Source organism: Artemia franciscana, chromosome 4 (genome assembly GCF_032884065.1).
Source record: "Artemia franciscana chromosome 4, ASM3288406v1, whole genome shotgun sequence".
In the NCBI taxonomy this organism is placed as follows: domain Eukaryota; kingdom Metazoa; phylum Arthropoda; class Branchiopoda; order Anostraca; family Artemiidae; genus Artemia; species Artemia franciscana.
Window position 1 is genome coordinate 35,072,233 of NC_088866.1, and position 27,113 is coordinate 35,099,345.

General features: G+C 34.7%; 1 protein-coding gene and 1 long non-coding RNA gene across 4 annotated transcripts in view; one reads left to right on the forward strand and one right to left on the reverse strand.

Moving 5' to 3' along the window:
* LOC136026348 (chaoptin-like) overlaps positions 1 to 27,113 on the forward strand; it is a 125,198-nt gene that overhangs the window by 34,945 nt on the left and 63,140 nt on the right. Inside the window, exons 1-2 of one of the 3 annotated variants that reach the window (XM_065702860.1) lie at positions 36 to 197; positions 22,031 to 22,133. In XM_065702860.1, the coding sequence (XP_065558932.1) occupies positions 162 to 197; positions 22,031 to 22,133 (139 nt within the window). In that variant the 5' untranslated portion in view covers positions 36 to 161. Of the gene's footprint in view, positions 1 to 35; positions 198 to 11,322; positions 11,511 to 22,030; positions 22,134 to 27,113 lie in introns of those variants that run through there. The other 2 variants (XM_065702862.1, XM_065702861.1) reach the window with 2 other exon arrangements.
* Positions 10,892 to 21,654, reverse strand: LOC136026351 (uncharacterized). Its single transcript, XR_010617275.1, has 2 exons — positions 21,116 to 21,654; positions 10,892 to 10,996 (listed from the first exon to the last, which is right to left on the reverse strand). It is a non-coding gene; the product is annotated as an uncharacterized LOC136026351 (long non-coding RNA).

Consider the following 27,113-nt stretch of genomic DNA (forward strand, 5'->3'; position numbering starts at 1 on the left):
ATTCCAGGTATCAAGAAAACATATTTTGTCCAGGTACCATTAGTACTATTCTGGAAATACAAGGTGTGAGAACTTAATCAGATGGGTTTATGTCCAACGATCTTAAGTGATGTATGTAATTTCCAGTTTGATGTCAACTTTTTGGTTTAGTTGTCAAGTGAATGGATTTCAGTAAGGATATGGATTTCATAATTAAAGTGAGCGTAATATTTTGTCTTTCAACTAACTGTAGCCGCTTACTTATTACTACTCACTTGTAACTACTACGATTACTTACTTTACGCTACCAGCTCATTTAAGGCTCCACTAATGAACACGTTGAATGGTGGGACGGGGAAAGAGCGTCATGACAGAAACACAGTAGGAGTAATCCTGTGATTGAGAAAGGAGGGTAGTAACCATATCCATCCTCATACATCAACTTTGTTCAATTTTCTTAGGTTTCAAATAACCCAGGAAAATGTGCCCTGATTTTAACGAAAATTCTATATTAGCTTAGAATTAGTATTCCCTACTAGTAGTAAAAGGTTGGATATTTGAGCTTAAATATTGTATTCCTGATTCCCAAGTTGAGCGTCTTATGTAAAAAAAAAACACGGTAGTTTTTCCCACAAAAGCCGATGCACCTTAGAAGACAAGAAAACAACCTTTAAACTTTAAATTTGAAGTCTTTAAACTTTAAATAATAAAGCCCCAAGCATGAAACATTTTGCATAAAATATGGAATACATCCTGAAAAACAGTAAGATTTCTAAGTTCCTCTATTTAAAAACACACTTATTTGAAGTGTAGTCGGGTTTGACAAGTCAAAACCAACTTGAATCTTCTCTGAAATTTTCAAAAACTTGTAGTATTTGACCGAAGCATTAACAAATATGAATAAATCTAAATACCAAAAGGTTAAAAAGAACTAGCATTTAAACATTTTTCAATTGTTCTCTTGACCCTCGTGAAGGGTTGACACACCCTTGTAGTTTGTGTTACTAAGCCTCTTTTTACGGTCAATGACTATCTATGATTTGAGTTAGTCATTTTTTTTTCAAATTTTAACTGGAGTATTTTTTTAAAACGAAAATAAATGTCCTGTAAAATATGCTTAATTGTCCTTGATGAATACAAATATGCAAAATTTAAAAGAGTAGTTTTTTTGGATTTTGCAGTTTTTCCCTGCAACCACTTGACGAGACTACACTCCTAGAGTTAAAAATAGAAAAAACAAGTTTTTTGAAACGAAAGTAAGGAGCGACATTAAAACTTAAAACGAACAGAAATTACTCCTTATATGAAAGGGGCTTTTCCTCCTCGACACCCCGCTCTTTACGCTAAAGTTTTTTATTGTTTTAAAAAGTAGAGTTGCGAGAAAGAGCCAACCTTTAGCGCAAGGAGCGGGGTGTCGAGGAGGAAAAGCCCCTTTCATATAAGGAGTAATTTCTGTTCGTTTTAAGTTTTAATGTCGCTCCTTACTTTCATTTCAAAAAACTTGTTTTTTTTATTTAATTTCTGAAAGTTTTTGAATTAATGCATGTCTGATTTTGGCTCTCCGTACATAAATTATTAAAATGGAATTTGCTATTAATTCTTTTTTTGGCTAAATGGCTTTCTCTTAGTTTTGATCAGACGATTTTGAGAAATAAGGGGTGGGGAAGGAGCCCTAGTTGCCCTCCAATTTTTTCGGTTACTTACAAAGGCAACTAGAACTTTTAATTTTTAACGAACGTTTTTATTAGTAAAAAATATACGTAACTTAAGAATTAACTTACGTAACAAACTTTTATATTCTTATATTTTTGATTATATATATGAGGGAGTTTGTCCCCTCGTTAATACCTCGCTCTTCACACTAAATCTTAAGTTTTGTCCCAATTCTTTAAGAATGACCCCTGAATCAGAAAGGCCGTAGAATAAATATTTGAAATTACTAAAAATAATTTAGCATAAAAAGCGAAGTATTTATCTCCTTCTAAATACCTCGCTCTTTATGCTAAAGTATTTTTAGAACCCCTCATATGCGTAATAATCTCTGTTCGTTTTAAGTTTTAATGCTTCTCCTTGCTTTCAATTGAAAAAACTTTTTCATGTTTATATTTTCATTGTTTCTTTTTTTAATAGTAATGCTAGAAAATCCTGCGCCCTTTTCATTGAATTTCTCTTCCCCCATGAAATATTCCTCCAAGGAAAAATCCTCCCATATAGCCCCCTCCCCTGAACCCCACACCCAAATAAAAAAATCCCCCTGAAAACGTCGGTACAGTTCCCAATAACCATTACTGTATGTAAACATTGGTCAAAGTTAGTAACTTGCAGCCCCTCCTCCAGGGACTGTGGGGGGTAAGTCATCCCCAAAGACATAGTTTTATGGTTTTCGACTATGCGGAACAAAATGGCTATCTCAAAATTTTGATCCGTTGACTTTGGGAAAAAATGAGCGTGGGAGGGGGCCTAGGTGCCCTCCAATTTTTTCGGTCACTTAAAAAGGGCACTAGAAACTTTCATTTCCGTTAGAATGAGCCCTCTTGCAACACTCTAGGACCACTTGGTCAATACGATGACCCCTGGGGAAAAGAAAAAAAAAACAAACAAACAAATAAACACGCACCCGTGATTAGTCTTCTGGCAAAAAATACGAAATCCCACATTTTTGTAGATTGGACCTTGAAATTTTTTCTATAGGGTTCTCTGATATGCTGAATGTGATGGTGTGATTTTCGTTACAATCCTATGACTTTTAGGGGGTGTTTCCCTCTATTTTCCAAAATAAGGCAAATTTTCTCAGGCTCGTAACTTTTGATGACAAAGACTAAATTTGATAAAACTTATATATTTGAAATAAGCATAAAAATCCGATTCTTTTGATATATCTTTTAGCATCGAAATTCCGTTTTTTAGAGTTTCGTTTACTATTGAGCCGGGTCGCTCCTTATTACAGTTCGTTACCACGAACTGTTTGATATTGCTAAATTATCTTGTACGATTAATGAATGCCTGTAGAAAAAAATGGATCCAAGCTCCAAGCTGTTGGGGGGGGGGGAATTAGAATTTAAAAGATGCTATAGGTTTTAATGAACCTTCTTTAAAAACTGAAAACATACTTTAAAGACTATCAGCAATTATTTTTGGAGGAATTAATTGCATGGATGGATGGATGAAGATCCTCTTGAGCCATTGCTTAAGACGTCGAGTCGACGTTTCATTTGCTGAGTGTTTTTTTTTTTACAGGGACAAGTAGCAAGCTTGTCATTAACGGCATAATTGCAATTATTTTTTATCTGCAGATATCGTGGCTAACATTTACCTAAGTCACTCTATAAAATGGCTTACCATATCTAAGTCTAGGTTCAGACATACTAAAGACAAGTTACAGCTGCTCATTTAATTACAAAAAATGATTTATTCATTTACTTTTAATAGGGTGAGATTTTAAAGTATTTATTTGCTTTAAACCTTTTTCTTTAATTTTAATTAGCTTTGTATTTTAATCTATTCTTTAGTTTTAAATTCAATTTTTTTTTTGCAAAACTGGGGTATGCAGTTAAGCAGCAGTAGGGATGGTTTTTCTTTCAATCTGCTCACTAGAACAACATTTTGGGGAGGTTAGTCAAAATCTTAAAATATGTCTCTGGATGAGGAAATGAAAGAGTTTAAAAGTAAATACGAATTTTAATACAAAACACCCACAAAGACAAAATAGAAAGAATTTGTCTTCCAAATTGACTTATTCTTTTAGAGAAAACGTAATAGCTCTTTTTTACTATTAATACAAATATATTTTTCCAGTATATTTTTTGCCACAACTTGTCAGAGCTCTTCTTTCAATTTATCTACAATGGGCAAGTACTTGGATTCTGAAGGTAACTCATCATCCCTCATGCGAAAAAGTCCGTCGTACCTAATGTGTCTTCACCACGGCCTCCATCCACTTAAAACCACTTGACAATTCATCGTCTCTTCATTTGATTTTGTAATTTTTTTCAAATGCTAAAAGAGCTTTTTGTCACATAAAACAAATTGCGCCCGAAGCTTGTGAAACACTTAATGAGTGACATAAAAGCGCAAATGCGACTTTGGCCAAGGGTTGTAAATTAACGTTATAAAAATGTATTTTATATCAGTGTATAAATCCGCTGCCAAAAAGTAAAGATTAGCATATCGTAATGTATGTTTCATTACTCCTAAAAGTTGGACTCCAGTATTAACGACCTGGTTTACGGTGCATCGAGACACTCAGATACGAATTTATATATTTATTCTGGGAGCCAGAATTTGGGATGGTGGATAAAATAGAAAAAAAACTACAATATTTTAATTGCATTGAAAATGTAAGAGCCTATAGAAAAAGTTGTCAAATATTTGGGGTGGGCTGTACACGTGTCATTTGAGGAAAATGTTATAAAATCAAGCATTTTGATTTAAACGAGAATAAAAATAATCCAGTTCATGCTTTGCAACAACATTCTTAGTAGATCACTAAATCCATACCAAAAAGAAATGGCGTAATTTTGTCAAATCCATTAGGGTGGGGGTCAGAGTTGGAGCCAATTTCCTCAAATCAAGACAGAGAAAACGAGACATATAGTAATAAAAAAGCTAAAGATGTACAATAGAAAACTGACCTGTTTCAGTGGATGCTTGAATTATGCATGCTAATCTTAGTTTTGACAATATTTTTGGAGAAACTAAATTTCAGCAGGGGGGGGAACTGGGGTCTGGGGGAAACTGAGGTCTAGGAGGGGTAGTTGCCCCCTCTGCATCATAACAGATTACACCCCAACCCCTTGCCATTTAGTGGCTGGAGAAGATGTGGGTATGGAAATACAGGATTGTATATTAAAGAAGGATTACTTATTATTATACTTATTTATTTAAATTATTCTCTCCATACATGAATCATTTAAACTAAAATTAAGAAAATACGATAAAAATTTCTACCGCTGAACGTCGTTGACAAAACTGTAAGTGTTGAACGTTACTGAGCAATATTGATTTTTTTAAATTTAATTTTGAACACCAAGAAATGCTATATTTGACTGTTTTATGCTTCATAACTATGGAAATGGAAGCTTTTTCAAATTGAACAACTAGGTCAACTGAACTACTCCTGGCAAAAAAAAAAGAAAAGAAAACAATAATAAACACAAAAAATGTTTCCTTTCTGAGGGAAAATACAAAATCCAGCATTTCTTACTATAGTCACTTCAAATATTGGCTTATGGGCAGCTATGCATGCTATATTTGACGGAGCATTTTTATCGGGGTTGCCCCCCTTTTAAGTGTTTTTTCTTCTTAGTCTATAAGTATGCCAACTTTTTTAAATACAAATAATCTGGGATGTTTAACCTCAAACTCAAAACAAATGCATATTTTGGAATCAGAATAGAACTTGAATCTTTATTTGATGTTTTCAATATTATGTTTCTTATGCTATTGTTACTGATAACGATCGCTATTTGTGAAAACAGCAAAGAAATCTCTCAGTCCCATATTAGAGGTCATATTGCCCCTATTAAGGGTCAAATCTTATTGGCAGGCAGCCCACTATGGGCCAACACACAGTTTTTCCATAGTTTCTTCATAATTGCTTGTGGTCTCTATCCACAGAGAGACCATCCCTCCCCCACTGAGGGTTCCCGTGTGTTATGTGCTTTATGTAAGTAATGCCAAAACTTCAAGTTTATTACAAAAACTGACTACATGAATTAGCGGCTAATTTATTATACTAAACACGTGCGCAAAACTTACTGGAAAAGCCAGTCGTTAATTTATTATAAACTCAAGAAAAAGTAGCCTTTAACTCAAAAGGAGATTGTAACATGAGCTTACAAAAACTATCAAGTAATTATCTCTTTGGCAAACTGGAAAACCGTAGTCAAGGAGTTGCCCCCTTTAACAAATCATGTACACCAGGTAGTTCGTGCCACGCGTGGGTAAAGTTTACTGTGAGTGACAAAAGTTTAGCCTTGCGGTGTGTGAAGAGGTGTGGCGTTGCAGAATTATGCCACGTAGCAGAACAAGTGACATTCCGGGCTGTACACCAGGTGATGGGAAGCGGACAACTCCTCGAATATAATTTAAATTAATTTTTCAAAAATATTTGAAATTAAATGCAACTAACATCTGCGCGAGTATCCATTAAATGTGGCTCCAATAGCTCAGCCATTTTTTTTCTTTGATGATTTTTTGTGGAAATACCGAGGTCATAAAAAAAGCGCGAACGACACTCGCGCTACAATTGAGATGCAAGGGGGCGACTTCTCAGTTCATGTATCGAATAAAATCTGTTCGTTTTGAGTTTGAATTGAATATCAGTTTTATCTGTGGTACATAATAAGTTAATTGTTGGTTTTGTTTAATATTAAGTCTAACAAAAAATAATCTAACACATTTTTCTGTTCTGCTCTACTGAAGACATAGCCTCGCTCTTTACTTTTGTTAAAAAGAACTGTTTTTTTTATTTAATCTCTGTTCATTTTTAATTCGTTTCTGTAAAAATGAAAAATAAAAAAGACAGAAGGAGAATTAAAAAAAAAAGATTTAATATAATGATTGAGTAATTTATGATTTTATTCGAAGCCCCGGATTGAATGAGCATTTATTATTGACATCTCACTCAGAGCCCAAATTAATAAAAAAAAAACTAAATCTATACAAAAAGCAAATTTCAGAATGTACATTTTGTTTTAGTTGTCTTGTAAGCAGGAATAAAATCTTTTAGTATTTTCTTAAGATTGTATTTTTGGACGCTTTACCCAAAAAGTATTTAAACATTTTATTTGTCACTGTATTGTCACAGTCGTCAAATAGACTACCGATTTAATTTTAAATTAAATTCACATCTGTCCAAGTAGCGCTATATTGTCTTTGAATGGTCACTATAAGCAAATTTCTTAGTGTCAAAACATTAGAAATTTCATCCTTCTTTAAAAAGTAATAAAATGTTAAAATTATAGTTTACAGCTTTTTTTTTTATAAAACTTGTAGGGTAATTAAAATCGTCATTAAGATCAAGAAGAATCAACAGATCATTAGGTATTTTTAAGCCCATCTACTTTCAAAATAAGATACAAGAAACATGATTAATTAAAATGTAGGCCTAATACATTAAAATTTAACAAACTTTAAATTAGAATTGAAATTTAGATTGGCTAGTAATTTTCATACCACAGGATCTTTATTATTAAATATTCAAAAATGCCAAGAGGAAGTGACAAGCCATCATTTACTCTATATCCTTCAAGTCCGCCATATCTCTTAACCAAAATTGCTTAGTAAACAAGAAAACATTATATGATATAGTGTAAGCGTATTGCAAAGCTAAATATGTATCGAAAATATAATAGTATTTTTTTTTCGAGGGTAGTAAATTCTTTACTTTGGTTTAAAACCGTCCTTGTTTCGAGCTTAATCTTACTTTTTCTCCCAGTATAAAGAAAAACATCATAACCATGATTATAAGCGATTAAAGGTTATGAGGCAAGAGTAAGGATACGATTATAAGGGCTGGGGGCGAGGTAGACATCCCTAATGACATGGTTACTGGACTTTTCAACTAAGCTGAACAAAATGGCTATCTCAAAATTTTGATTGGATGTGTTTAGGGAATTGTTTGGATGGGGAGGGGGTTGGTTGTCCTCCAATCAGTTTTGATTCTTAAAAAGGGCACTAGAACTTTGAAATTTCAATTCAATTAATTTCAATTTTCAAAGATATCGCTGATACGCCCTTTTGACAATCTGTATTCATTTACTATTTTCTGATTTAGTTCCCCTCGATATTTTCTCAAATTTTCACCTCAACATCTTCAGCCTTGGTAATACTCGCTACGAAAGCCGTAGTTGTAGTAGTAGTAGCAGTGGCAGCATTATTGCTGGTGTGCAAATATTGCCTTTTGGTCATTCAAAGTAGTTTCAGTGTATCTACTACCATATCTTCTTTACTTCGTCAACCTGTCACTTGCAGTCGGCCAATTCCCTGTAGCGCTTAAACAGGCAAAGGTCCTGCCACTGTTCAAATCAGGCAATAAGCAAGATATGACGAACTGGCGACCTATAAGCTTGTTACCAGGATTCTTAAAGATATTAAATAAAAAGAAACAGTTTTTTTTAACTGAAAGTGAAGAGCGACATTAAAACGAACAGAAATTACTCCGTATATGAAATGGGTTGTCACCTCCGCATTCCCTCGCTCTTTACGCTAAAGTTTTTAATTGTTTTAAAAAGTAGAATTGTGGCAAAGAGTCAAACTTTAGCGTAAAGAGCGAGGGATTGCGGAGGTGACAACCCATTTCATATACGGAGTAATTTCTGTTCGTTTTAAATTTTAATATCGCTCCTTACTTTCAGTTAAAAAAACTGTTTTTTTTATTTAATTTCTGAACGTTTTTGAATTAATGCATGTTTGATTTTGGCTCTCCGCACATAAATGATTAAAATGAAATTTGCATATTAATTCTTTTTTTGTCTAAATGGCTTTCTCTTAGTTTTGATCAGACTGTTTAGAGAAATAAGGGGTGGGGAAGGAGGCCTAGTTGCCCTTCCGTTAGAATGAGCCCTCTTGCGACATTATAGGACCACTTGGTCGATACGATGACCCCTGGGAAAAAAACAAATAAACACGCACCCGTGATCTGTCTTCTGGCAAAAAATACGAAATTCCACATTTTTGTAGATAGGAGCTTGAAATTTTCAAGCTCCTTGAAATTCTATGACTTTTAGGGGGTGTTTCCCCCTATTTTACAAAATAAAGCAAAGTTTCTCAGGCTCGTAACTTTTGATGACAAAGACTAAATTTGATGAAACTTATATATTTAAAATCAGCATGAAAATTCGATTCTTTTGAAGTATCTTTTAGCATCAAAATTCCGTTTTTTAGAGTTTCGTTTACTATTGAGCCGGGTCGCTCCTTACTACAGTTCGTTACCACGAACTGTTTGATACAAGAAAATAGTACATCGACGGCTGTATGAATATTTAGACAAGCTTGGAATATTGAGTGAGTCACAGTTCGGTTTCAGAGCTAAACATTCAACTTCAGACTCTAGAAAGGAATCTTATCCCTCTTACTGTGTTCATAGATTTTAGAAAAGCATTTGATACCGTTGATTTTAATCTTTTATTAAGTAGGCTAGCTTGTTTAGAAGTCTGCAAAAAGTGTTTGGAATGGTTTAGGTCTTACCTGCATGGTAGGTCCATTAAAGCTATGATAGATCATGTGATAGGGAAACCCTTCAATGTGAATAGTGGAGTGCCCCAAGGTTCAGTATTAGGACCTCTACTGTTTCTGATATACGTGGGATACAATGCGCTTTTATCCTCCTTATGCCATAGTTACATCATTCGCAGATGACACAGCGCTTACAGTAAGTGGGAAATATGTTATAGTTGTAGTCGTAGTAGTAGTACTAGACAGAGTTCGGAGGCTAAAGGTTGGACCTAAGTCTGAAGTTCTCAGCCCATCTGCGCAACCACGTATAATATCGGACGAAAGCTACTGTAAACGATTTTCTCAACTCACCAATCTCGTTTATTGGATACTTTTACACAATACAACCTCACATTCAGAGCCATTTCTAGGGTGGATGGTGCCCAGGGCAAAACTAATTGCTACCCTTCCCCCTCCACGACTGGAATATGAGCAAAGAAAATACAAATCTAAGCGAAAATTTTGATCAAAGTGGGCAACCTTCCAACCGAGGCACCCTCCAAGGTCACGGCACCCCAAGCAACTGACCCGGTCGCCCCCTTCCTCTTTGAAGGGGTCTGCTCACATTTACCCTTACATAACTGGTTTGACGTTTGGAACTTCCTTATATGTGCTCCATATTTTCCAACTCTTTTTAAACTTTAATAATCTATATAGATAAATCTCTTTCTAAGAGTTACAGAACAATGAAAAAACCTATTAGGAGTCCCGTAATGACTTGAGGCTTTTCCGAGAAACTAAGATCCCTATTAACAGTGTATTTGTTCTTACCTGGGAAAGGAGAACGATGGCCTTAATGCCTATTCCTTTTTGACACAATGAAAAAATGAACGTAATTCAGTTTGTTTCAGAATTATGAAGGTTTTAGGGCAATATCACGTTTTAGTCAGTGTTGCCACATTGAAATGCGAAAATTTATAAGCAAAAATAAGTTCTTAAATTTCAAAATGCTTTTTGTCTGTAAGATCTAAACATTTAAAATCTGTTAATTCCTAAAGAAAATTACACCTTTAATAGAAAGCTACACCTTCTTAAACCGTTTAAAGTCGTATGGTTTTAGCTTTTTTTGCTATTTTTTCACCAACGTTTCTATTAATCAATTTGGCACCTGCTGCAACCAAAAATTGCCTATTGAGGTATTTTTCATAAGAAATTTAATTCTTGTTTTTTAGTTTTTTAGATTGTATATGGTTGTGTAAGTTTCGACTTAGCCAAATGAGACAATCCTATTTCGTTTTCACTCTTCTGGGAGGGGGGGGGGGGTTAAAATCATTCAACTTGGTCCTTTCGATAATCCAGTAAACTTAAAAATTACACAAATAGCTTTAGGCTGTTATTGATTTTCTGATAATTGTGAGATTTCGAGTAAATCGAGCTTTCGTCAGGTCGGATATATCCTCCTGGTTAAATTCCAACACTTTCACTTTGTTTTCAAAACGTTGAATTATACATACGTAAAATATCCTCAGGAGTTACAAAAATTGTCTCGGGAAATTTCCTATAGAGCATTTATCGTATAATTGAAAGTTAATGGAACAAATATTTATGCAGTTTTTGCGGCAAACACGAAGAGAAATACTTTGCATTATATAAGAGATGCTATTTTTTCGCAGAATAATTGTTGTTGTTGTGAAGGAATTGGTTAATACTCCTCAGTTTTCCAAAAATTCGCAAAACTGAGGTTGACATAAAGTGCTTTTTCTTTCTAGAATGTTTTATTGGCTACATCTGAATAAATAGTATCGAAAAATGGCACCATACAATAACACCACCGTTTCTTGCAGCAGAGATTCCAGGGTGCCTGAAAAAGATACAAGATAGGGGATGAAATGTCTAATACTTGTGATATATAAAGTAGGCATTACCATTCTCACCATGGTTAACACGCATAAATGCCTTCAGAATTATGTTCAAATTAATAGGGCTTAAAACCACAAAGTTAAATAAGAAAATTTTAAAATAGAATTTTATTGTATCTGTCTGACTGTTTGATAGAGAGGAAGATGTAATAGAGATGATGTAAAAATAAGGTCAAATCCTGATTTATATTTTCTAGACTCAAAAGCTTAAATTTTTTTCTGAAACATTTGTTAATATACTTAAGCTATATTTTATCTACAAACGAAAATATAAAGCTTATTTTTCTTAGAACAGAATGTTTCATGCTGTATTTTCGCTTTCCTTTTAGTTCATTCAGTGTCTAATGAATTAGAGCTGGCTGTTTCAGGAACTTTGTTTCAACACGCAATTTTAAGGTGAAGTTGGCAATAAAGAGAAAGAAAGAGATTATTATCCTATGAGTTCCGTAACAAAAAGTACGTTTTCTTTCTATAATGTCTGTAGCACATTTCGGTAGCGCAGTCCCAATGCTTCTTAAGTATATATCGGAAAGCGAAGCCAAACCACATTTTCATATGACTTCGTTTCTGTAGCTTCAATTAAACTTTTAAGCAGGAATTGGTTTGGGTTTTAACATCGCTATTTGTATACCTTTGAAAAACTTTCCTTTGAGAAACACTTTTTAAAGTTAATTCATGTTCCTTATTTGACACAAATATTTTATTAAAGTATGTGTATTTTCTTCCGGTTGTGTGCTTGGGAAAAAAAATGTAGAGTTGCTATTTAATTTGTTAAAAGAGTGAAATTTGGTTATTCAGCCGAAGTTGTCCTCTTTAAAACTTGATTGTTTTCCTCCAGTGTTCTCGCGTTAAATATAAACCATTAGAAGGAACAAAAGGCCAAGCTTCCTCTGTCCTGGAATGGCACAGTGAATTTGACCTAAGCTTGGTAATATGAGACCCAGAGATCGAAACCAGCTGTAGCAAAACACTGCAGGTTCGACGCAGGGACCGTAGTAGTCAAGAAGCGTCGTTAATCCCATTACTTACTTACGTTCGTTCATCTGTGCAAAATGGTAGCCCAGTAAAAAGAAAGAAAATCCAACCAAAATATTTCTTCGTCTGTTTCTTCGTCTTTGTAACCTGTGCTTGAGGCACTTAATTTTTGGAAACTTCCGAAAAGAATATACCTTCACATCTTGTACATTCAAGTTGCCTGAAGATGTTAAAATAAACAGTTGTTTTTATATCAAATGGGATACTTAGCTTTTTTCTCAATTGCGTTGTGGACTTTGTATTTTACCTTTTTCTTCTCTTCACATAAGGAGTCAATAAAAGGAGGGGCAACAGGGATAAAACTAAAAGAGTTTTAACACCAATTATCGATCCTACAGAAGGATTTCATGAGTTACATAAAAAGCGGAGTATGCACCTGAGGGAGTAGTACTGAGACGTTGAACTTGATTAGCACGTTTTCCGACATCACTGGATCAGAGTCATTCATACTCAGCAAATCGAAGGAGTCAATCTGCTTGACTTTATAATTAGTTCCCTAAATATCTAAATAAAGACGCAATATCGAGAAATATAATTGTAGAAATCCAATAGCTTTAAATTGAAGTGAAGACCCAATTTAGTTGTTTGAAATGGTTAAGCGATAACATGGACAACAATATAATTCATAGACAGCGCAATAGCGCTGCCTTAGTAAATAAAAAGTTGGACATAATGTATCATTTCTTATTTTTTGTTTTATTTCTGACGAAGGCTTTTCGCATACAAGGGGCTGTCTTAGAAGTTTCGAAGGAGCTAATTTGATTGGAATTTGGAAGCCCTAGTGACCTTTTTAACAGTCAACTGTGATTGAAGGGCAACCAGACCCCCTACACCAATCATCTCCTTAATACACATCCAATCAAAAATTTGAGATAACCACTTCGTACAACATAGTTGAAAGGTCCAGCAATTATATCTCGGAATGCCGACTCTCCAACCCACAGCCCTCGGGACAAGGGCTAAAAGTTATGCTAGTTTCCAATTTTCAACATGTGAGGTTTTTATGGAAGGGCGGTCGTGTAAAGTTTGGAGAGGGCTCATTCGATTGCAAATTAGACGTTTTAGTGCTCTTTTTAAGAGTCAAAAGTGATCGCTGGGCAACTACCCCCTTACACCCTCTTTCCTCAAAATGCATCCGATCAAAATTTTGAGATAGCCATTTTGTTTTAAAATAAGTTAAAGATCAAATAACTATGTCTCCTGGGTTGATAAAACTCCGCAGCCCCCCAGGGCAAGGGCTGTAAGTTATTCAAGTTGCCCTTGTTTAAAATATTATAAGGTTTTTGTGGAAGGGGTGATAGTTTAAACTTCGAAGAGAGCTCACTCAATTAGAAGTTCTAGCTCATTGTCAGCAGTCTAAAGTCATCAGAAGGAAACTAATCCCTTCCCCCCACGCCTTCTTGTTCTCAAATACATCCGATTGAAGTTTGATATAGACATTTTGCTCAAAATTAGACCGAAGATCATATAACGATACCTCTGGGGCTGACACAACCCGCTTGAGCCTGAGGGTAAGGGTTGTAAGTTATGCCCCGTGGGCATATAAGTTTGTTATGAAATGGGCGGTTGCATAAAATTTTTGAGGGGTTTCTTTCGATTGTAAATTTAATGTTTTAGTGCTCTTTTTAATGGGACTCAAAAGTGATCGGAGGGCAACAAGCCCCCCAACGCCCTCTTTCCTCGGAATGCACCTGATCAAAATTTTTAGATAGCCATTTTGTTCCAAATAAGTTAAAGGTCAAATAACTATGCCTCCTGGGTTGAGAATCCCCCCTACAGCCCCCAGGGCAAGGACTGTAAGCTATGCAAGTTGCCCATTGCTAACATACAAGATTCTTATGGAAGGGATGGTAATATAAATTTTGGAGGGGCTTATTCAATCCGTAGTCAGAAATTCTAGTGCCCCTTTTAAGACTTAAGAGATATTGGAGGGTATCTAGGCCCCTGCCCTCTTTTCCCCAAATGCATTCAATCAAAATTTTGAGATATTCATTTTGTTCAAGATAGTCCAAAGATCATAAAACAAGACTTTTAGGTTGACAGAAGCCCCCAGAGCCTGGGAGTAAGAGTTAAAAATTATGGCCCGGGGGCATATAAGGTGCTTGTAGAAGGGATGGTCATACAAGCTATGGATGAGAGTAATTTTATTGGAAATTAATAATTCTAGTTCCCTTTTTAATAGTCAAAAGTGGTCGCAGGGCAACTAGCCCAGCACACCCTCTTTTCCTTAAATGCATTCGATTGAAATTTTGAAATAGGCATTTTCTTCCAAATAATCCAAATACCATATAAAAAATACCTCCAGGGTTGACATAACACCCCAGCGCATGGGGGCAAGGGTTGTAAGCTATGCCCCGAGGGCATACAGAGTTTCTATGGAATGGATGGTAGTATAATATTAGGAGAGGGATCATTTGATTAGAAGTCGGAAGTTCTAGTTTCCTGTTTAAGAATCAAAATGGATCAGAGGGCAACAAGCCCTCCCCCACGTCCTCTTTTGTCCAAATGCATCCTTTCAAAACTTTGAAACAGCCATTTTGTTCAAAATAGTTCAAAAATGAGATAACTATGCCTCCTGGGTAGATGACCTCCCCACAGCCACCAGTTATGCAAGTTGCCCATTGTTAACATATAAAGTTTTTAAGGGAAAGGTGATCATATAAACTTTTGAGGAGGCTCATTCGACTTCAAATTGAAAGTTCTAGTTCCACTTTTTAAGAATTAAATGTGGTCCGGAGGTAACCAGTCCCCTCTCCCCTTTTTCCCCAAATGCTTCTGACGAAAATTTTGAGACAACCATTTTATCCGAAATAGTCTGAAGGTCAAATAACTAAGGCTCCAGGTTTGATAATTCCCCTCAGCCCTCCGGGCAAAGGCTATAAGTATTACTAGTTGGCCATTTTTAACTTATAATGTCTTTATGGAAAGGGTGTTCGTGTAAACTTAGGAGGGGACTCGTTCAGCTGGAAATCGAAACTAGTACCCTTTTAAAGAGTCAAAAGTGATCGGAGGATGACCAGCCCCCTTACACCCTTTTCTATCAAATGCATCTGATCAAAATTTTGAGAAAGTCATTTTGTTTAAATTAAGTCAGAAAGTCAAATAACTATAACTCCGGAATAGGGCTGTAACTTATGCAAGTTGCCCATTATTAATACGTCGGAGGGTTTTGTAGAGGGGCTTGTCGTATATACTTTGGTTGGGGTTTCATTCAACTGGAAATTTAAAGTTCTAGTTCATTTTTTAAGTACCCTTTTAATAGTCAAAAGTGATATCCGTCGATTCCCCCTCCCCTCCCACGCCACTCAAATTCCCAAACTCATCCAGTTAAATTTTTAGATAGCCATTTGTTCAGCATATTTGAAAAGTCAATTGCTTATGCCTTTTGGGTTACCCCACTCCCCCACAGCCTTAGAGGCAAGGTCTATAAGCTATGCAACTCGCCCTTTGGTTACATGTAGTATTTGCTATTGAGAAAAGTCGGCATGTTTGACCTTTAGTGCTCATAAAGACGAAGGGTATTCAGGTAAATTTTTCAAAGAATATTTAGGGGAGTGTTGAACTAAATCGGAACACTTTTTGCATACGTGGGTTGTCACAAGACCATAACTCAGGAATGACAGAGCATATTAATTTGAAACTTTCTTGAAATGATAAGGGGGATTATCAGCTGACCTAAAAGGCATAGCACGATACAACTACTAAAACTACTACCACTATAATTGCTGCTTTTGCAGCGAGTAATTCTAAGACTGAGGGTGTTGAAGTAAAAATTCAAGGGAACGTTGAGGGGAAGTTGAACTAAATCAAAACATACTATGTACTTACAAATTGTCAAAAGGGTTTATTAGCAAAATTTTTGGAACGGCTCACCGTATCGAGCTGAAACTTACAAGGCGTAATGAGGGGGTGGTCAACTGGCCTAAATGCAACATTCGTATACTACTTGTGCTGTTAGTACTGCTACTACTACTAATGCAACACCACTACTGCTACAACTGATCCTGCTACTACCCTTACTTCTTTGATGCTAGTACTATTAAAAGTAAGGATATGAAGGTGAAAATTTCAGAGAATGTAGAGGGAAATTTGAATTAAATCAAAAGACATTATGTGCATGCAGATTGTCGAAAGGATTTCTGTCCGATATTGATTAGGGCATTAAGTCAGAACTTTTAAGGAATGCTTAAAAAGGAAGACTAATGTGCCAGGTAGGTAGGTAGGTAGGTATGCGTTTATTTCATAAAAAAAATTACTAAAATTGCAACTTACAATCAATAATATGCTGCTCAATTTAGGGACCTAAAATGTCCCTGTTCAGCAGCAAAACTACAACAAATAAATGATAACTATTCATTCAAAATCAAATAAATACGCAAAGAAAGAAAAAAAAAAAAATACGAAACACTATCATATCTCTAAACACCCATGTCTCATCCTAAAAAAAGAGAGAAAAAAAAAGAAAGGGATAAATTTTTAACCAATATAATTTACAAATTATTCAAAATTTTTTTTTTATTTTTACTTTAAATGACATAAGGTTTTCATACAACCTAACACTCTCTGGAATTGAGTTCCAAATATCAACACCTACATGTTTAATCATAAATCTAGATCGCGTTTATGCCTGATTTCACTAGTCAACTGTTGAGAGCTCCTAGTAGAATAGTCGTGATAATTTGAATTATATCGATAAAAACTTCTAAAATACTGAGGAGACAATCCATTTAAAACCTGGTATACAAAAACTAAAATCTGCTGAGACTTAATAAAATCAATACTTAAAATATCTAAATCTCTAAAACAATCTAGTGCTACCACACGCAAGACACTCACCCAAACTTCTAATCGCCATATTCTGCATGATCTGGACCCTTTTCACATGACTAGAAAAATTACTTGCATACAATGATCAACCATAAACTAAATAAGGATGAATAGTTGAATAATAAATTGCTTTCAGAACATGTAGAGGAAAAAAAATTTAGAATCTTCTAACTCTTCACTACTCCACGAGCCAACTAACTAACTACTCCACGAGCTAATTTTGAAGATAAAACTTTGCGTTGATGAATCCAACTAAAATTTTCATCAAAATAAAATCCTAGATTTCTACATCTAAAAACCTGACTAATGGAAACACCGAAAAGAATACTATGACAATTATTTACAACTTTACCAATACGACTAAAAATCATATAATTAGTCTTTTCAATATTTACTGCAAGAAAACTATGCTTTGTGAACTGAGATAAATTCTCCAGAGCTTCATTAGTTATCTATATAGATTAAATAAAAAAAAAAGTTTTTTTTAACTGAAAGTAAGGAGCGACATTAAAACTTAAAACGAACAGAAATTACTTCGTATATGAAAGAGGCTGCTTTCCTCATCAACGCCCCGCTCTTTACGCTAAAGTTTGACTCTTTCTCTCAATTCTTCTTTTAAAAACAGTAAAAAACTTTAGCGTAAAGAGCGGGGCGTTGATGAGGAAGCAGCCTCTTTCATATACGAAGTAATTTCTGTTCGTTTTAAGTTTTATTGTCGCTCCTTACTTTCAGTTAAAAAAAACTTGTTTTTTTTATTTAATTTCTAAACGTTTTTGAATCAATGCATGTTTTGATTTTGGCTCTCCGCAGAGGAATAATTAAAACGAAATTTGCATTTATTTTATTTTTTTGGCTAAATGGCTTTCTCATAATTTTGATCGAATGATTTTGAGAAAAAAGAGCGGGGGAGGAAGCCTAGTTGCCCTCCGATTTTTTGGTTAATTAAAAAGGCAACTAGAACTTTTATTTTTTTACGAATATTTTTATTAGTAAAAGATTTACGTAACTTATAAATTAGCTTACGTAAAGAACTTTTGTATTCTCATATTTTTTTTTACATATATGAGGGGGTTCGCCCCCTTGTCAGATCCTCGCTCTTTACACTAAAGCTTAAATTTTGTCCCAAGTCATTAAGAATGACCCTAGAATCACAAAAGCCGTAGAATAAATAGTTGAAACTACTAAAAATGCTTTAGCGTAAAGAGCGAGGTGTTAGGAGGAGGCGAGCCCCTCATATGGGTAATAATTTCTGTTTGTTTTAAGTTTTAATGCTGTTCCTTACTTCCAGCTGAAAGAACTTTTTCATATTTATTTTTTCATTGTTTTTTTTTTTTTAATAATGCTAGTAAATCCTGCGCTCCCTTCATGGAGATTTTCTTCCCCCATGACAAATTATCGATGAAAAGTTCCCCCAGCATATCCCCCTCTTCTCAACCCCTCCCCCCAACCAAAAAATCCTCCTGAAAACACCTGTACACTTCCCAATAACCATTACTATATGTAAGCACAGGTCAAAGTTTGTAACTTGTTGCCCCTCCCACGGGGACTATGGGGGAGTAAGTCGTCCCCAAAGACAAAGTTATAAGGTTTTTTGACTACGCTGAATAAAATGGATATCTCAGAATTTTGATCCGTTGACTTTGGTAAAATAATTAGCGTGGGAGGGGGCCTAGGTGCCCTCCAATTTTTTTAGTCACTTAAAAAGGGCACTAGAACTTTTCATTTCCGTTAGAATGAGCCCTCTTGCAACATTCTAGGACAACTGGGTCGATACGATCACCCCTGGGGAAAAAAAAAAAAAAAAAAAAAAAAAAAAAACAAATAAACACGCATCCGTGATCTGCCTTCTGTCAAAAAATACAAAATTCCACATTTTTGTGGATAGGAGCTTGAAACTTCTACAGTAGGGTTCTCTGATACGCTGAATCTGATGGTGTGATTTTCGTTAAGATTCTATGACTTCTAGGGGGCATTTCCCCCTATTTTCTAAAATAACACAATTTTTCTCAGGCTCGTAACTTTTGATGGGTAAGACTAAACTTGATGAAACTTATATATTTAAAATCAGTATTTAAATGCGATTCTTTTGATGTAGGTATTGGTATCAAAATTCCATTTTTTAGAGTTTTTGTTTCTATTGAGCCGGGTCTACAGTTCGTTACCACGAACTGTTTGATTATTAAAGTTAAAGAAGAGTTGGAAAATATGGAGCACATATAAGGAAGTTCCAAAAGTCAAACCAGTTATGTAAGGGTAAATGTGAGCAAAGCCCTTCAAAGGGGAAGGGGGCGACCGGGTCAGTTGCTTAGGGTGCCATGACCTTGGAGGGTGCCTCGGCTGGAGGGTTGCCCACTTAGATCAAAATTTTCACTTTGATTTGTATTTTCTTTGCTCACATTTTAGTCGTGGAGGGGGAAGGGTAGCAATTAGTTTTGCCCCGGTCACCATCCACCCTAGAAACGGCTCTAAATGTGAGATTTTATTGTGTAAAAGTATCCAATCAACGAGATTGGTAAGTTGAGAAAATCATTTACAGTAGCTTTCGTCCGATATTATACGTGGTTGCACAATGGGCTGAGAACTTCAAACTTAAGTCCAACCTTTAACCTCCGAACTCTGTCTAGTACTACTACTACGGCCACAACTATAACAGGCATAATTAGTAAAAGCTTACTATAGCTGTAAGCCGCATGAAGTTGTCACATTGATGAACAAAACTTCCTCACTTCCCCCTGTTCAAAACTTCAGTTTTGTACACCTGATAAATTAATTTGGTCCTTTTAGCGGTTATATGTACAGATAAAAATTCTTGAAAGTCCGAATTTCTAAAAAAAATTAAAATCTGCTTTTAGGTATAATATTACTTGTTTATTTTTGACCTACTAGCATCATAAGATAGTGGAATAATAAAATAAAGATTATTGAATATAAAACAGCAATGCGAATCAAAATAATCGCACAAGAGGATGAAAAAGACTTAATAACAGGCAAGCTTGTTCTATTATTTTGGGATTCAACTTAATATAAGATACCAATTTATCAGTGGCACTAATCAATCCGATAACCTTTCAGTTCCTAAATCGACGAGGCAAATATAAAAGGAATTAAGAATAAACGAAAATATAATGTCCTAAGTCCTGCCTATCACTAGAATTAAAAAGGGCGCAAACCAGACAGAAACAGAATGGAATGGTCACAATAAGTTGGATAAAGTCTAGCGACGGAGAATGTCGGCCACGGTTGGCATAACCGTCTTTAAGTCTAAACTTTGTGTCTAAAAGTTCACTAGATCGGATAGCACAGACACAAAGGAGCAAATACTATTCCTAAGCCAAAACGACATAGGATCTAGCTTAACTGAAAAAGAACCACAACCTCTATAACTACTTCGGTATTTGGCATTAAAAACTAAATATTCACACTTTTCAGGATTAAGCATATGGTCAATTTTCTAAAACAGCGTATTGATAAACTGATATAGCTGAATCAAATCACACTAAGTGCACGCAGGTTGTCAAAAGGGCAAATCAGCAATATCAAGAATGGATTAGAATATCAAGTTGAAACTCACAGGGTACTTTGTGGGGATATTAGACTAACCAAAAAGCGCTATGTGCAAGCTACTACTACTGCTATTACTACTGCTGCAAATACTACTACTACTACCAATACCCCAACTATTAAATCTAAGGGTATTAAGGAGAAAATTTTAGGAAATAGTAAAGGGAGTGTTGAACTAAATCAAAACAGACTATGTGCATGCAGGTTGTCGAAAGGGTGTATCAATAATATATTAGGAACGGCTTAAACTTTCAGGGTGATGTGAGAGGATGTAGAATTAACGAATAGGCATTATGTCCATGCTGCTGTTACTGCGACTACGACTACTTTTACTACTGAGGCTAGTGATATTACGGTGAAGCTTTCAGGGAATACTAAAGTTGAGTTTGAACTAAATCAAAACACACTATGTGCATGCATGTTTCCAAAAGGGTGCATAAACAATGTCTCAGGGACACCTAAGAGCATTAATTTGAAACTTTCAGGACATGTTGAGAGGGATGTTGAACAAGCTAAAGCGTACTATATGCATGGTACCACTTTTACTTCTACTGCTAGTCTACTACTTCTACTTACGGTTAGGGTATTAAGGTGAAATTTTCTGGAAATATTGAGAGTTGAAGTAATTTAAAACTCACTGTGTGTATGCAGGTTGTCAAAAGAAAACATCAGCATTTGAATTAAGTCAAAATAAACAATGTATATGCAGGCTGTGAAAACTGCGTAAGAGTGATATTTCAGGAATGGCTTTGAGCATTAAGTTTAAAATTTCAGAGCACGTTATGGAGGACGCTGGACTAACAAAATGGCATTATGCCCAAACTACTATTGCTTCTATTAGTAATAGTACTGCTAATACTTTTATTAGCACTACTATTACTAAGGCTAAGAGTATTTACGTGAAACTTTCAGCGAATGCTAAAAGCTAAAAGCCGCTGTGGCTTCCAAAGACCTGGACATAATTTGCACTTCACTGAAAATTAAGCTATTTAAACATTTTCTCTTTAATAAGTTTATTGAGTCCAAAATCGTTAGGACTTTCAGGAATGAATATCAGTGCAAATTAATCTGTCGTTCCATTATTATTCGCTTTTCTTCATTCAAGTAATCTTAATTATGTTGGTGATTTTTTTTTTCTTTTTTCTTATTTCATGAATAACTAAAACATATAGCTTAAAATAGATTTTTTTGAGTAAAGTACAAATTATGTTCTTGTCTGCAGAAGCCACAAGGGACGTTAGCCCTACTCCTTTTTTGTGGTAAATTCCGCTTGTTTTGAGCTCGACTTAGTTATTTATTGCAATTTTTGTTCATTTTGAGTTTCATTTATTTATTGATGGTAGTTTGTGGTAGGCTAGTTTCACACTGAAAATTTTTTTGACTTAATCTCTGCTTACCTTTGGTTTCATTTAGTTCTTTACTTTTTTTGAAAAACTTTTTTGGTGGAAAACCTTTCTAAAATGAATTGCAAGACAAGACAAATTCTTCTTAAAAAAGATACACTTAATCCTTAGATATCACCTGCACTTTTGATCAATGATGCTTTATTACAGGTTGTATGGATATTCTTTGTTGGCTCAAATTTGGCATCTCTGAGGCATATATCTTGCCCTTTCAATCTCCTTTGCACTTGTCGAGTTCAGAGATCCTTTCTTAGTAAGTACTCCTTTTTCAGTTGCACACAAGGTATTCACAAGGCATATCAAATTCTCTATGGGAGTTCATATATACTATTTCTACCTTGCTATGAAAAATTCAGCAGCGGAATAGAAGAAGAAGAAAACCAAAAACTGACAAATTAAATGCATAATTAATGTATTTTTTGTTGAAATAAATTCAAAAATTAGAAACATTTAAATAAACATAAATGTTAAAAAAAACCTTAATTAAAACCGTTAAGCTTGAAAAAGGTACTACCATCATTGAAATTTTAACAGTGCTGCTATATTTATAACGGAGGAGTTAATAATTGTAAATAATATAATAAACAGAAATGGAAGCGTGAGGCACCCTGGTTTTCTTTGAGAAAAAAATAAAATAGAAAGAAACAAAACAGAATGATTTAAAAATCAGAACGGAGTTTACTATTATATTTACTGATTAGTAGGTATTTACCGGTAGTTACCTTGTACATTTTTCTTTTAATCTTTTAGATTTAGATTATCCATGTTTCTTTTAGGACTGGAGGGCACCTCAAAGCACTCAGAACTGACGAATAAGGCACTCAACACCCCAAGCTGTTTTCCCTTTATTAAACCGAAAAGAATGCATTACTTTAGCTATTGCTTTGAGGGACAACAGTAGCATCGAACTCGGAGGGCTCTGTTTAATCTATATATATAAAAATAAGTTGTCTGTGTGTGGATCTGTGGATCAGGTGACGTCATGTTTGTTCGCATATGACGTCTGAATTATTTCACACTAATACAAAAGAAGAAAAAAACTAAAAAAGGTAAAAACTACAAAAAAAACTAAAAAGAAAAAAAAAACTAAAAAAGCTAAAAAACTAAAAAAAACTAAAAAAAGGTAAAAATCTAATAACTAAAAAAAAACTGAAAAAAATAAAAAAAGGCAAAAACTACAAAAAAATAAAAACTAATAAAAAAACTAAAAAAGCTAAAAAACTAAAAAAGAAAAAAACTAAAAAAAGGTAAAAAACTAAAAAAAACTAAAAACTAAAAAAGAAAAAAACTAAAAAAAAGGAAAAAACTGAAAAATAAAAAAGAAAAAGAAAACTAAAAAAATATGAATAAATATATATAAAAATAAGTTGTTTGTGGGTTATGTCTGTCTGTCTGTCTGTCGAGTGACGTCGTGTTTGTCCGCATATGACGTCTGAATTATTTCACACTAATACAAAAGAAGAAAAAAAACTAAAAAAGGTAAAAACTACAAAAAAAACTAAAAAGAAAAAAAACTAAAAAAGCTAAAAAACTAAAAAAAACTAAAAAAAGGTAAAAAACTAAAAACTAAAAAAAAACTGAAAAAACTAAAAAAAGGCAAAAACTAAAAAAAAACTAAAAACTAATAAAAAAACTAAAAAAGCTAAAAAACTAAAAAAACTAAAAAAAGGTAAAAAACAAAAAAAACTAAAAACTAAAAAAGAAAAAACTAAAAAAAAGGAAAAAACTGAAAAATAAGAGAAAAAGAAAACTAAAAAAATATTAATAAATATAAAAAATATAAATATAAATATAATATAAATTAGCAATCAACAAAGCACCGAGACACAAATGACGACCGGGACACAGGGAGTATAAATGACGACCAGGACATAAGTAAAAAAAAAAACTAAAAAAACTAAAAAAATGGTAAAAACTACAAAAAAACTAAAAACTAATAAAAAAACTAAAAAATCTAAAAATCTAAATAAACTAAAAAAGAAAAAAAAGAAAAAAGGAAAAAAATAAAGGAGAAAAACAAAACTAAAAAACGAATGTATATACAGACCGGGACACCGGGATACAAATGACGACCGGGACACAGGGAATATAAATGACGACCGGGACACAGGGACACAACTACAATGGGGACGCCGGGGGGCACAGGGGGATATAAATGACGACCGGGACACCGGGACACAAGGAATATAAATGACGCCCGGGACACTCAAAGAGAAATCACAGACTGGAACACCGGGACACAAATGACGACCGGGACACAGAGAATATAAATGACGACCGGGACACAGGGACATAACTACAAAGGGGACGCCGGGGTGCACAGGGGGATATATAAATGACGATGGCGACTCAGGGAATGGTCGATTAGCAATCACCATCAACAAAGCTCAAGGGCAATCATTAGAATCATGAGGTATAGATCTGAATACGGATTGTTTTCCCATGGACCATTATATGTTGCATGTTCAAGAGTCGGTAAACCTGACAATCTATTTATATGCACAGACAATGGGACAGCAAAGAATGTTGTATATTCGCAAGTTTTACGTAGTTAAAAACATATATATATATATATATATATATATATATATATATATATATATATATATATATATATATATATATATATATATATATATATATATATATATATATATATATATATATATATATATATATATATATATATATATATATATATATATATATCTATATTCACAGGTGGGACATAGGGACACAACTACAATGGCGCGTAACTAATATGGCGCGTAACGACTTACGCGCACGGGGGGGCTTGGGGGGGGGGCGCGAAGCGCCCCCACCAACTAGGTGTTGGGGTGGCGCGAAGCGCCACCCCAACAGCTAGTAGTCTATAAAATTTAGGTGAGTCCTGGACTCTCAATGTTCTAATAGGCTGACAAATTTATCTCATCCTCTTGTCGCACGTGAAAATTGTATGGCTAAAACATTAAGGTGTATGAAAAATATGCCGAGGGCCCTACAACATCTTCATCATGAGTTTGTCGGAGCGTAGAATGCCCGCATCTTCACCGTGGTGGTGGCCGCAGGGGCCGTATTCTCAACTTGGTTGGGGAATGCAGAAGAGACCGCAAGTTCACAATGCATGCTGAGACTAGCTCCTAGTCTCAGCTGGGAGGAACTCCTTGCTCTGATTTTTCCTGAAATAAAAATGAAATTTTAGTTTTTTATATTCATTTGCAAAACTTTGAAATGAGAACCTGCAGTCCTCATTAATAGGGTGGGAAAAGTAGGGAAAGGTAATGGGGTTGGAAAGGTAGGGCGCAATTTAAAATTTATTTCGAAGATATTTTGTGAGCTCAGAAAACGAGTGCACTGTTTTGAGCAGCAAAAAAAGAGCGGAGGGTAATTTAACACAGTTCTTGCAATGTCAACTTAAACTATGTATAAATATTTTTCTGAAGTAGTGAATGCAAGCACAGCCGTAGCAATTTATTTCAGGGGAGGCTTGAAAGTGTATAATCCCGCCCAAAGATGGGTAGACTATGGTGAAAAAAAAGAAATGAGAAAAAACTGAGGGGGGCGGAAATAGCTTTTTGCGCTAGTGCCTGTTTAACTGTTCCATAAACATTTGGAAATAATCAAACATAAAGAATAATAATAATTAAATGTCAACTGGATAAAGACGCCTTTACATAGATATTTGATGCAAGGATTCAATTTGTTTAGGCAGACAATTTACCACACAAAGCAGACGTTAAAAGTTGCGCTTTTTGGCAACTAGCTAATGCTCAGTCTATGCCCCTTTTCCAAACAGATATTTACTGGTTAACATAGTGCAAGCCATATTTTTAAATATGGAAATAGACCACCCTTTCTGCAAATCAAACATTTAATGTAGAAAAAGTATTCCTTTATTGTGAAAGCGCTCGTAATATAACAGCATTCAAATTTATCGGTTGCCAAGAATGAATCATTAGTGTGAACCCTTCACCTGATGGGGAGTATCATTAAATTCTTAAGCCCAATATCTGACGAAAATTGATTAAGTTATATTTAACCCTTGCCGTTGGAATATATCTCGACCCTTCAATGGCATTTAATAGGGGTACAAGATTTTTACATCAAAGTATATTTTTATGCGAGAAAATTAGATTAATTTATCACCGAAAGAACCATGCTATAACAGGATGAATGGGGGTTTTACTTGGTAATTTCATACATAGAATCATACTTGCTCTTACTTGACTAAAATATCGCCCCTTTTTTGATGGAAGCAAAGGGATACTCGCTTAATATACATAGAGGCTTACCTACATATTATTAGAGCTCAAACCCATTTTAAATTTCTACCTTTACTAGCACTCATTTCGAAAGCTAGACTGATAAAATTACCCTTTCGGCATCAGGTCTTATTGTTCCCGAGAATTACCCGGTCCCGCTTTGGGAGTAAAAAATGTCTTGAATGATGATATTGAAAATATATACCAATAAAAGTGAAATATACCAATGAAAATGACAGAAATTTTCTTCTAGTATAAAGCAATTAAACATAATATAAAAATAATAGACCGAATTACAATTTACCTCAGAAGTGTCAACAGCGGTGATATGAGCAGCTGGTAATATAAGATCTAAAACTAATAAACTAGTTTAAACTCCAACAATCTAGTTATCTCTCTGTATGCTATGGGCAATTTTAAGTAATTGTGTAGATTTCTAAGGTCCTAAGCAGAGGCATCACTGGTCAAAATGTTGTTGTTTTTTTTTGGGGGGGGGGGTGGATTACCGTCTGGCTCGTCATTTTTACTCACTGTTTCTGTCGATATTGCTATTAAAATTACTTTTTTTTTTTACCACCTGAGACAGATTTTTTTTTCTTTAATTTTACGCCGTACATTTCCACCAGTCAATTTCTCTTATTAAAAGAGAGAGAGAGAGAGAAAAAAAAAAGAAACGTGGCGTTTCGCTTCACTATACCGACTGAATTTTTTTACCGACTGGATGAAACCATTGGGAGGCGTCACCCCTCCTTATATGACGCCCTGGGTACTAGCACTACGCTTACAGCGTGTCAGAACTGTCAACAACAAACATGAGATATCCGTTTGAAAACTGAATGACCTCATTTTAGAGAAGTGTAACCAAATCAAGCAAATTCAAATCAAGCTAGAACAACCTAAAGCTATTTTATCTATTTTGCAAAAGTAGTTGTGTATCATTCGAAAGACATAAAAAATTGTCTTGAGTCAGT